Below are 13209 nucleotides of genomic sequence, written 5' to 3'. Positions count from 1 at the left end.
GCTGATGTTTCTGGTCTGGATCCTTCTTTTCTGACAGGAATAAGCAATCCCACAACCGACAGATAAGATCTAAGCTCTATAGTACTAACACACGCGGTTGTGAATGGTATCAGAGATAATGGGAACTGCAGATGCTGGAGATTCCAAGATAATAAAATGTGAGGCTGGATGAACACAGCAGGCCAAGCAGCATCTCAGAATGGTGGTGGACATTTAAACTACTGGATGGAGGAGGAATGTCTACAAAAATCTCTATCCTCAATAATTGGAGAGTACAATACATAAATGCAAAAGATAAAGCTGAAGCAATCGCAGGAATCCTCAGCCAGAAGTGCCAAGTCGATGGTCCACCTTGGCCTCATCCAGTGGTCCCCTCAATTATAGATACCAATACTCAGCCAATTCAGTTCAGTCCACGTGATATCAAGAAGTGGTTATAAGCCCTAGTTATTGCAAAAATCTACAACATTCCAGCAACAGTGCTGAAGATTTGGGCTCCAGAAGTTTCAGCTCCTCTAGCCAACGTGTTCCAATACAGTTACAACACTGGCATCTACTCAACAATGTGGAAAATTGTCCTGGAATGTCTTGTACACAAAAAGCAGGACAAATCCAACCTGGCCAATAACTGCCCCATCAGCCTACTCTCGATCGTCAGTAAAATGATGGAAATGTCATCAATAGTACTATCAGGCAGCACCTGCTCAGCAATAACCTGCTCAGTGATGCCCAGTTTGGGTTCTGCTCGGGCTACCCAACTCCTAACCTTATTACAGCCTTGGTTCAAACTTGGACAAAAGAGCTGAATTCCAGAGGTGAAGTGAGAATGACAGCCCTTGACATCAAGGTTGCATTTGACTGAGTGTGGCATGAAGGATCCTCAGCAAAATTGGAGTCAATCTCCAATTGGGGATCAGGAGGCAAACTCTTCACTAGCTAGAGTCTTATCTGGCACGTAGGATGATGGTAGTGGTTGTTGGATGTCAGTAATCTCAGTTCCAGAACATCTCTGTAAGAGTTCCTCAGTGTAGCATCCTAGGTTTAACTACTATCACCTGCTTCATCAATGAACTTAAGAGACAATCTAACTATTGCCCTTTGACATTCAATAGTGTTATCATCATTGAACCCCTATAATCAACATCCTTGGGGGTTACCAATAACCAGGAAGTCAACTGGACTCGCCACATAAACACAATGGCTACAACAGCAAGTCAGCGGCTGGGAATACAGCTGTGGGTAAGTCACCTCCTCATCTCCCCACAGTCTGTCTGACATGTCCAAAGCACAAGTCAGGACTGTGATGGAATACTCCCAACTTACCTGGGTAGGTGCAGCTCCAACAACACCCAAGAATCTTGACACCATCTGGGATAAGGCAGCCCATTTGATTGGTACCCTACCCATAAGCATCTACTTCCTCCACCACTGATGTTCAGTAGCAGCAGTGAGTACGTATCTACAAGATGCACTGCAGAAGTTCACCAACAATCCTTAGGCAGCACCTTCCAAATGGATAAGGGCAGCAGACATGTGGGAAGCCCACCACCTTTAAGTTCCCATCCAAGCCATTCACCATCCTGACTCAGAGATATAGTACCACTGCCGAGGGGTCAAAGTCCTGGAATTCCCTCCCTAAAGGCATCCTGGGTCAATGTACAGGATCTGGATGGCTGCAGTTCAAGAAAGCATCTAACCATCACCTTCTCAAGACCAACAAGCAATGGACAATAAAATTGCTGGCCAGCAAGCAATATCCACATCCCACAAATGAATATAAAAATGCTCAATATCTTTTTTTTTCATTGCCATTATCACCATTTAACTCCATTGCTTTATAAACCAAACACCTGAATTTGATCGCCAACCCAACAATATTTACTTCAGTGAGTAGAACTGAGACAAGCATGATGATTTGTTCACATCTAATTCCTGAAATTGCTTGTTGAAGTCCTCTGTTGACTTCCTCACATGTAAATAGAAGCTACTTGCGTAGAATGATTTTTCTTTATCTTTTATTTTTTCTAGTATTTTCTGCAAACTCACAAAGTGTTCCATCATTTTCACTTTTTAGTTGGAAATACCAAAGACAGTTTCAATTTGAATGCATTCACAGCACTGATCAAATGTGCTAAGTCCTTTCTCTGCAGTTCACAGTTCAGCTTGTTGAGCTTTGATGTCTGAAAGGAACCTGAAATCATGCTGCCACACATTGTCTGGCAGCTCACTGCACATTTCATTCCTTGCTTTAAGAGAAGTGATGTTTTAGGGAATCAGATCTCAAAATCTTTGCAAAAGCATCCCTTGATTTAACCATCTCACATCAGCATGGAGGATAGTTCACTGTGGGTAGCATCACATTCTTTGAGTAAGAATTTAAATATGTAGCACTGGTGGGGGGGGGGGGGGGGGGGGTCTTACTTGTATTGAATTTGCAATCTTACCAACATCTTCCCTTTCCAAAGTCCATAAATTTACTCACTAATACCTGCTGGTAGGTTACACAGAGGGAATGACAAAAGACGGAAATCAGAATAATTTCTAACAAAGCGCATATGGCCAGTGCGCCATCAGCTGTGATGCAAACCAGCATCTCGATTGAAATGTTTTTCTCAAACACATACCTTTTGAATTCATTGCAGATCTCTTTGTTCTCTCTTTAAGGGGCAAAAGACTGAGAAGATCCTCTTTAGGGGTTATGTCCTTAAAAAGTATGCACACAAAAGTTACCACCTGTGCTTTGTTGGTCATAATAATGAATTTGTCAAACTGTAGTAAGTAGCATTGTCTGTTCTTTGGACCCTGCTATTGTTGTTGAACGTTGACTTTCAACAAAAGTTCAAAATGCCTCAATGCAGAAGGATGTCCTTATTTATGGGTCACAGAAAACTAGCATGCTGGTACAGTATGTGATAACGAGCCTAAATGGAATTTTGGTATTTATTGTCAAAGGAATAGAATATAAGAGCAGAAGTATTGTTGTAATTGTATATGTGGTGAGACCACATGTAAAGGCCCACAACACATAAAGAGATCTATGACCTATCGAGATGTTGATAAGAGAGTCTGAGAAATTGTCTTAAAAGGAATGATTTTCTCAGTGTCAATATGACTGTGTCAGAGTGTTGTTTAACCAACTCGTAAGACAGCTGTCTCAAGGTTTGCAGATGTTCCCAGAGGTTTGTGTGAAGGACCTCTGCAAAGCCAACGGAGTGTTCTTCTGTTCTGTGGCTGCTATATCAATGCAAAATTTCATTTTCTCATTGTGTTTGATTGTGCTTTGACATGACTGTGTCACTTTCTGGGCTATTTCTGAGAACTATGAAGAGTCAATCCATTTGCTATGGATTTACAGTCGCATGTAGGCTAGATTTTGTAAAAGCGGCTGATGTTCTATTCTCAGTAAAGACCAAATGAACGTTGGTGAAGCAGATTGTTTATTACAGCAATTTAATAGTTTTGTGGTTACCATTATTGATAGCATGAGTATTCCCCAAAAGGAATCTAAAATGTCTTCGTTTTTGGATTATTAATTCATACAGGCAGCATACTCTGGGTATCTGGAAAAAGCCATACAGCATTATAAAGGGATTAAAGCACTTATTGAAGATGATGAGCAGCTGACCTTGCAGTTCATTGAAGCTGAACGACAGGCTGCCACTCTTTACATTGAAGCTCAGGCGAAAGACTGGATTGAAGAACTTGATGACTTAACAAGAACTATTGAGCAGATAGATACAATTTTGAATCAGAGTGACTCTTTCTTACTTCTAAAGGTAATTTATTTTCAATAATTTTTAAGAGAAGCTATTCACTATAATTCTTATTACATTAACATGAAAATAGTTAATGCTCTCTTTGAATAAATTTGTTGAAGATAAAGTGTGAAAAGGTTATAAGAGCACTAAGGAATGTTCAAAAAGGATTTACCAGAATGATAACAGAATTGCAAGGTTATACCATCAGGGAAGAATCAACAGTCTGTGATCTCTTTTCTCATGAAAAATGAAGGCTGAACGAGGACTTAATAGAAATTTTAAAAATTATGTATTGTCTTGATGGATTAAGCAGAGAGAATTGTTTTTGCTGGCTGGCAAAAGCAATATGGACAGTTACCAAGAAATCAAATAACAAGAAGAACCTATTCAGCATAATAAAAAACTCTCATGACTTTTTGCAGGATCATTATGGAACATAGTGAGACACTGTGTCACAAAAAGATATGTTGAACCAAATAAGCAAAATCTTGGTCAGAAGCAACTTTAAGATGTGAACGAGGGGAAGATGATAGAGAATCAAAGCTTAAAAAAAAGGAGATTCCAGGGCTCAAGGAATGACCAGCAATGACAGACAAACTTTGTGGAAATTGAATTTCCAGGATATTTGTAAGGCTGAAGATATTTTAAGGATATTTTTAAAAATAATTTACTGGAATATTAGAGTCACTGACAAGGCCAGCATTTGTTAATTGCTTTAGTACATCTGGTGTAGGTACATTCACATTGGTGTTAGGTAGGGAGTTCCAGAGTTTTGACCCAAATGATAGCAAGTCAGGGTGGTGTATGGTTTGGAGGGCAACTTTCAGGTATTGGTGTCCAAGGCATCTGCTGCATAGTCTTTCAAGGTGGCACAGGTCACGGGTATATAAGGTGCTCCTGAAGGAGCTTTGGTGAGTTGTTCCTGTGCATTTTGCAGATGGTATACACCACTGCCACTGTGCACCAGTGACGAAGGCTACATATGCTTTGATTGACGATTGGGATGTTTTGTCCCAAATTATGCCAAGCTTCTTGAGAATTGTTGGAGCCACCTTCAACCAGGTATGAGGATAGTATTCCCCGATTTAGTGTCTTGGTGAAGAAATCTTTGGTAAGTCAGGAGGTGAGTTCTTTGCCTCATGACTTGCAGTCTAAAATGTGCTCTTGTAGCCATATTATTTATATAGGTGGTCAAGTTAAATTTCTGGTCAATGATAAACCCCAGGTAGTTTATTGTGATATATTCAACATTGATAATGTCATTGAATGTTCAAAGAGAGATGGTGAGATACAATTTTGCTAGTGATGGTCATTACCTGACATCTGTGTAGCATAAAAGGAAGGTACAAAACCACAAGTGTATTTTAAGTATGAGAGTTTTAAAAGTAAGGTGTCGCCTAACTAGGAGCATAACGTTCGTGAGTGAACATGACTTAGTGCAGACAAATATTGAATATTCTCAATTTACCAAGTGTGGAAGGTGGGAGCCAAGAAAACAGTTAACTGACAACTCTTAAATACCCAGAAAGTGGTGGAAAATATGGAATCAGTTACCATATAGAATAGGTGAGGTGAAGGATATTTGTAGATTCAAAGGGAAACTTTGGAAGCATATGAGGGAGAAAGGAATAGAGTGTTAGGCTGATAGTTTTAAGAAGAACAAGTTACCTGAGTAAAGCATAGGGCAAAATGTTCCAGATCTAACAGGCAGTGCACCTGGAGGTGGGAAGCCAAGTTATCTAGGTGGGGTATTGGTGTCACAGAACCTGGCGTCTTCCCACCTCCAGGCCTAAGTTACATTCTTCATGTAAAGGCCATGCTCAACCTTCACCCACATCCCCTTCTGTCTCTAAATTAAGCCCTGAAGCGGTCATTTGATTACAAGCTTATTCCTGCCTGGATCACCATTATTAGAACACCAGGTAGGACAAATAGGGGGTGGGAAATCTGACTGTGAGCCAGTATAGCAGCCTGTAAATTGGCAGAAGGTGAATCTTGATCTCCTGTAATTTATACATGATGGAGGGGCTGGAAATAAAACATGGATTGGCTGTTGAGGGCCATACTCCACTCTTGTTCCTATCCTCTCCTGACTCTGCTTGTCCTTCTGGCATGTATCTTTGGCCTTCTTCATGATGCTGATAAGTGAAAGAGCTTTCTGCTAGCTGGCAGCTCTCCTTGATTGATGGGTGTTTTGTTCCTGGCGAGTTGATTTCAGTGAAAAACCTGTGATTGCCCTTTAAACTGTTTGGTTGAAAGCAGATACAGTAGGCTTTCCTCTGAAGAGTTCGTTGAGGTGCATCTTCACTTTTTGAACAAGTGAGAAATCCAACATAAATTGAAGATTTTGCCTATAGATTGCTATGGTTGAATGACCTGCTTCTGTCCGATGTAATTGAAGCTTTTTCCATTGTTTTCTGTACAGGGAGCAAACTGCAATGAATATCGGTAAGTAAGAAATTCAATAAATAATTTGCTTTCCCAGAAATGGCTATGAGTTACGCAGCTAAAATCTAATTTTGCCAATATTTGTAAATTATTAAACATAATTGTAAGGGGTTATACAGTTAGCAGGTATTTTCCCCTGCAGTTTGCAAGAGTTTGGTAGATAGTAGATAAGTCTGTAGTATTATAGTCTTTCATAGATTTAATGTTGTAAATAAATTTTAGATATCTGGCTCAAGAAGAACCTTTGTTTGGTAAATGCAGACTAGCATGTAATTAACCACAAAATAGAATCATTGTGGCAGTGTGTGGGTACTGGAAGATGATGACAACAAGTCTAAGTGAGAAGTTAGTTACAATAACTAGTTAGTGGGAGTGCATGGATATTAAAGACCCAATATAAAATAAATAAAAATGTCATTTTATCTAATAATTTATCCATCAATCTGTCAGGTCAGAACAGCATTCAACAAATACAATCAAATATAATAGCTCCAAACCTGTATTAGAACATAGAACGTAGAACATTACAGCAAATAACAGGCCCTTCGGCCCTCGATGTTGTGCCGACCTGTCATACCAATCTCAAGCCCATCTAACCTACACTATTCCATCTACGTCCATATGCTTATCTAATGGCAACTTAAATGTACCTAAAGTTGGCCAATCTACTACAGTTGCAGGCAAAGCGTTCCATTCCCTTACTACTCTCTGAGTAAAGAAACTACCTCTGACATCTGTCCTATATCTTTCACCCCTCAATTTAAAGCTATGCCCCCTCGTGCTTGCTGTCACCATCCTAGGGAAAAGGCTCTTCCTATCCACCCTGTCTAACCCTCTGATTATCTTATATATCTCAATTAAGTCACCTCTCAACCTTCTTCTCTCTAATGAAAACAGCCTCAAGTCCCTCAGCCTTTCCTCGTAAGACTTTCCCTCCATACCAGGCAACATCCTAGTGAATCTCCTCTGCACCCTTTCCAAAGCGTCCACATCCTTCTTATAATGCGGTGACCAGAACTGTACGCAATACTCCAAGTGCAGTCGCACCAGAGTTTTGTACAGCTGCAGCATAACCTCTTGGTTCCGGAACTCGATCCCTCTATTAATAAAAGCTAAAACACCGTATGCCTTCTTAACAGCCCTGTCAACCTGGGTGGCAACTTTCAAGGATCTGTGTACATAGACACCGAGATCTCTCTGCTCATCTACACTGCTAAGAATCTTACCATTAGCCCAGTACTTTGCCTTCCGGTTACTCCTACCAAAGTGCATCACCTCACACTTGTCTGCATTAAACTCCATTTGCCACCCCTCAGCCCAGCTCTGCAGCTTATCTATGTCTCTCTGCAACGTACAGCATCCTTCGTCACTATCCACAACTCTACCGACCTTAGTGTCATCTGCAAATTTACTAACCCATCCTTCTACGCCCTCATCCAGGTCATTTATAAAAATGACAAACAGCAGTGGACCCAACACCGATCCTTGTGGTACACCACTAGTAACTGGTCTCCAGGATGAACATTTCCTATCAACTACCAACCTCTCTTCTTTCAGCAAGCCAATTTCCGATCCAAACTGCTATATCTCCCACAATTCCATTCCTCCTCATTTTGTACAATAGCCTACTGTGGGGAACCTTATTGAATGCCTTGCTGAAATCCGTATACACCACATCAACTGGTTTACTCTCATCTACCTGTTTGGTCACCTTCTTAAAGAACTCAATAAGGTTTGTGAGGCACGACCTTCCCGTCACAAAACAGTGCTGACTATCCCTATTAAAGCACCATTAATAATTTCCTTGTCTTCTGCACTGTCAAAAGCATAAAAATAACATTTTCTAACACCTTTCAGTTCTGAAGAAGAGTCATATTGGACTCAAGATGTTAACTGTTTCTGTCTCCACAGATGGCACCAGACCTGCTAAGGTTATCCAACATTTTCTATGTTTGTTTGAGTTCTTTACATCTTTCTCTTTAAGAGGGGAAAAAAAACAACACGAGAGGCTACTGACCAGATTAAAAGAAATAACTTTCCAATAGTCTTGCAAGGACAGCTCAAAAGTGCTCAGAAGAAAATGCAGTAAAACACTAAAAACAATAAAAACACAAAAAAAGTAGTTTTCTCAGAAAGACTTACCTGTATTTAGATGTTGATACATTTCACTACTTTACCTTTCCAAAATGAGTGCAAAAATAAAATAAAAGCCAGTGTGATGTCATCATTCCATTTTTTTGTTGTGATTGCCTCAAATGCTGGGAATTCTTAAAAGGGCAGATAAATAGAACCGATTGCAGAGTAGCCAATAAAAATATAGAAAAGTAAACTACAGCTGTATACATATTCTTAAATTGACAATTTAAAAAGCATAAAAGCATAAAGATACAAAATAAGAGAGGAAAACAGCCATCGAACCACCGATTGGTGCACACTTGATATTCTGTCAGAACTTCCTGCTGTTCAAAGAAAGTAAGTCTTTATTTTCTGGATCAGCAGACAACTGAAACCAATAGCAAGATGTCAAATTTCTTCTCTTTTGGCTGTTGAAATGCTAAGTACGTAATTTTTTTGGAATTTTTGCTAACGGCCCCAAAGATTCTGACAACATTTTTTTTAACTTAAAGTTTGGTCAATTTCAGGATATATAGACTTGAGTTCATTTCATGCTGACAAAAACATTTGAATAGGTACGTGAATGGGAAAGGTTTGGAGGGAAATGGGCCAGGTCCAGGCAGGTGGGACTAGTTTAGTTTGGGCTTATGTTCGCTATGGGCTGGTGGGATCAAAGGGTTTGTTTCTGTGGTGTTTGACTCATTGATTCTATGACTAGATACCAATCTGCCCTGTTGAAACAATTTACTGATCTGTAAGTGGAAGTTGATGTAAAGGTATAGAATATGATTTTACTGGCCTTTACTGAGCTCAAATCCCTACAAAACTGATCAATATATCTACCCTCAATCAAGTCTTCTGTAAGTAACTCCTGGATAAATCTAAGGAATATACCATAGACAGTATGATGGAAGAAGAACACAAGTTCAGTGAATGGGAGTTCAAGTATTTTATATTCAGTTATTCTTTTAAATGCAGAATTTTTATTCTTGTTACTTTTAAATTCTTTTAAATTGTAGTACGAACTGAAATAACTCCACAGAAGCTGGTATCCTATCACCCAGCTACCTTTTATTTATACATAGAGAGTCTTTGAAATTGATACAACTCCCTCACAGCCAGCTATCAGAGTGAACAGGATGCCTGACATTCCTGTTCTTATCTATTAGCCAGGGCTCCCCTACTGTACCAGATTCACAGCCCCAATCAGGGAACTCATATTCTATGATGCCCTCCTGGCTGACCTCATGACAATCTCTATATCTATGCCCACTGAGTCCAAGAACATGGGCTGGTTTTTCTTTTTGTAGCTCCTCCTGGGGAGTTTTAGTACTGGGTCAGATTCCTCCAACCCTGCCACAGATACGGGCAGTGTGTAATGCACAGTAGTTTGACTCTTGTGCCCGGAGGGTATGGAAGAAATTCATTTAGTTCTTCCGGTGGCTAAGGTGTTGAGGCAGTGACATCAGCCTTGTCCACCTCACATTCTGAGGATATTTGACAGAGGGGGAGAACCCATGGATTCCGGAAAAGTCGGAAAGGCTGTCGAAGGAGCTGGGCACAGTTTGACCCCACACCGTTTGCATGTTTGCCGCTTTCATATGGTCCACATGCTTGTTCAGGACTGTTGCATCTACCTGAACTTTGTACATTAGGGGACCTGACCTCATATTAACCATGCCTCATATCCATGCAGGGCTTTTTCTGTGGTTCCTACACCAAACCTCATCCCCTGAAATAAACTGTCTCTCCCACTTGAGTAGTCTTGTGCCTATCATTGGTGTTCCTGATACTGTTTCACCCCTCACCCCTCCCTCCACCTGGTCCAGGAATATCAGATTTATCCCGATGGACAGTTTTCTCCCCATTACCAACTGTGCTGGAGCTATCCCTGTAGTTATATGACGGGCGATCTTATAATCAAACCGGAACCAGGGCAGATTGGTATCTAGTCATAGAGTCAATAAGTCAAACACCACTGAAACAAACCCTTTGATCCCACCAGCCCATACCGAACATAAGCCCAAACTAAACTAGTCCCACCTGCCTGGTCCTGGCCCATTTCCCTCCAAACCTTTCCCATTCACGTACCTATTCAAATGTTTTTAAACATTGCAATATACCCACATCCACCACTTCCTCAGGGACTTGATTCCACACATGAACCACCCGCTATGTAAATAATTTGCCCCTCATTTCTTTTTTAAATCTCTCTCCTCTCACCTTAAAAATGTGCTCCCTAATCTTGAAATCTCCCATTCTAGGGAAGAGACGACTACCATTAACTCCTCTATACCTCGGGTCACGAAGCTGTAGGCTGTTTCTTTATGCCTGCCTTCAAAGTTCGTTGTACGATATTGAACTGTCCTTATTTTTGAAAACCATTTGACTTTAGAATATACCCAAATATCTTGCTGGAAAACGATGGTCCATTATCTGTGACAAACACTTCTGTGTGTTTGTGTATTGCAAAGCATGCGCATGGTTTTTCTCTCGTTATCTCCATGTTTGACAAATGAATTCTATGCATGCCCAACCACTTTGAGTGGGCATCCACAATGACGAAGAACATTGAGCTCATGAAAGCACTGCATAGTCAACATGTCACCAAGTCCAGGGTGTACCTGGCCATTCCTATGAATGTAGGGGATCTGCTGGCAGTAATTTTTTTCTTTGTTACCACTTTGGGTACTTCCCCATCAAGCAGGTATGTCTGCATGCAAACCCCCCGCCAGACATAACGTCTTGCCAGCATCTTCCTTTTGGACACACCTGATGACCCTGGTACAGTTCAGCCAGTATCTGGCTATGACCTTTGCTCAGAACAATCACACTTCTCACCATAATAATATGCTGTCCTCGACTGTGATCTGGTGTCTCTGGGTACAAAATTGAGTGAATTATTATTGTGGCGCCCCTTTGGTTTCCTCCATCACCACCAGCTGTTTCAGTTTTGCCAGGACCAGATCTTTCTGTATCTGATATTGTCAGCTGCGACTGGAAGTGTGTACAGGAATTTTTAAAACCATTATTGACACTTCCAGTAGCAGTTCCACTAGTGCTTTATTTGCCAGCGGGAGGTGGCTCAATAATACTTCCATTTTTGCTACTTAGCCTCCTAGACAGTGTTCCAACTTGCAATCATATGCATTTATTGTGAGAGACCACTGCTGAATTCAGCCTGATGCTATGGGTGACACTGCTTTATCCTCTTTAAGTAGATCTAGGAGGGGTTTGTGGTCTGTAATTAATTACATCCATAAAGGCTTTGGTAGAACTTTCTGATTCCAAACATGACTGCCAAATCTTTTCCTTCTCTGTCTGGGCATATTTATGCTCCGCATTCGCCAAAGTTCTAAATGCATACACTATCGGGCCGCCTATGAGCCAGTACTACCTCTGTGCCATACAGGGAAGCATCGCATATCAATATCAAAGCTTGCTGGGGATCATAATGTGCCAACATTTTAGAGGATTGTAGCTGTTTCTTCACTTTTCTGAAAATTATGGCTTTGCTACATGACCATTTCCTAGGCTGACCCTTTTTTAAGAGTTGATGCAAAGGTGCCGGGATGGATTCCAGGTTTTGTATGAATTTTCCATAATATTTCTTCGGCCCATGGAAAGGCCTAAGCTCTAGAACAGACGTAGAAGCCGGGCACCTTTAATCACCCTCACTTTGTCTTCCGACAGCAATAACCCAGCTTTTTTTTTATTTTGTAGCCCAAGTAAGCCACTTGGAGTGCCTGGAACATGCATTTTCCCCCTCTAAGGCACGCACCCACCTGGGCGAAACATCTAAGGACTATGTCCAGTTTCTTTGGGCGCTTCTCATAGGTCTTTTCTATTATTAACATGTTGTCTAGATAAATGGTGACCTGAGGCATGCCTTGTAAAATGTTCTCCATCATCCACAGAAAAATTGCATAGGCTTATGATGCTCTAAATGGCACTCTCGTAATTTGGTAAAAGCCTTTATGGGTATTAACTGTAGCATACTTCAGGGAATCCTCATCTAACCGCAGCTGCAAATAGACATGATTAATGTCCAGCTTTGTGAAGGACGGGCCCCCTGCCAGCTTTGTGTATAAATCCTCTACGTGAAGCATTGGATATTTTTCTAGCTGAACAGCAGTTTACTATTTGTTGAAAATCCCCCAAAAAAGCAAACTGACCTGTTGGGTTTCACAATTGCTACGACTGGTGCTGCTTATTCTGCACACTGGGCTCATTTGATGATTTCTTCACTTTTCAGCTTCTTGATTTCTGCCTCTACTTTCGCCCATAAGGCAAATGACACTCAGCGGGCTCTGCAGAATCATGGAATTGCTTCCTGGTCAACATGCAAGGTGGCCTTGGATTCTTTAATAGGCCTTCCTGAAAAACCTTCAGGTATTAATTAGGTCTTCTCACAGGCAGCCATTTTCTAATTTAAAAATGTTGAACCAATCAAGGTGAATCTTTCTCAACAAATTTCGTCCCATCACTCTTGGGATTGATTCTTTTCTACAATCACTGGTAACTGAACCAGCTCCTTCTCATAAGAGACCAGAATCGAAGTTGTACCTTTATTCTACAATGGTTCCTCAGTATGAGTTCTCAGTCTAGCCGAGGCCTTGCACAAATTTTGTTAAAGACTGGCTTTGCGATCACTGAAACGAATGCACCAGTATTGTCATCGACTAGAAGTGGATGACCATTTAACCAGATGTTTGTTTTGACTGGTTCTGATTTGGATGTTTCTAAGCAATTTAAATGTTGCAATCTGGATGTAAGTGGACTTTCCAGGGTGTACATTCTCCTGGATCCTGGACTATGAGTTCTGTAACCCAATTTAGGCCTAGTGGAACTTTTTTGCTGTCTCGAGTCTGCACACTGACAGCAGCTA

General features: G+C 40.9%; 1 protein-coding gene across 1 annotated transcript in view; it reads left to right on the top strand.

Annotated features, from left to right (window-relative positions):
* The window catches only part of LOC125453572 (E3 ubiquitin-protein ligase TRIM62-like), an 81513-nt gene that overhangs the window by 18013 nt on the left and 50291 nt on the right, over window positions 1-13209 (top strand). Inside the window, exons 3-4 of the mRNA XM_048533338.2 lie at window positions 3543-3776; window positions 6184-6206. Of these exons, the coding sequence (XP_048389295.2) occupies window positions 3543-3776; window positions 6184-6206 (257 nt within the window). The remainder of the gene's footprint in view (window positions 1-3542; window positions 3777-6183; window positions 6207-13209) is intronic.

The sequence above is a fragment of the Stegostoma tigrinum genome, chromosome 6 (genome assembly GCF_030684315.1).
Source record: "Stegostoma tigrinum isolate sSteTig4 chromosome 6, sSteTig4.hap1, whole genome shotgun sequence".
Taxonomy (NCBI): domain Eukaryota; kingdom Metazoa; phylum Chordata; class Chondrichthyes; order Orectolobiformes; family Stegostomatidae; genus Stegostoma; species Stegostoma tigrinum.
Note: the sequence above shows the minus strand (reverse complement) of the source record. Positions and strands in the feature narration are given on the sequence as shown.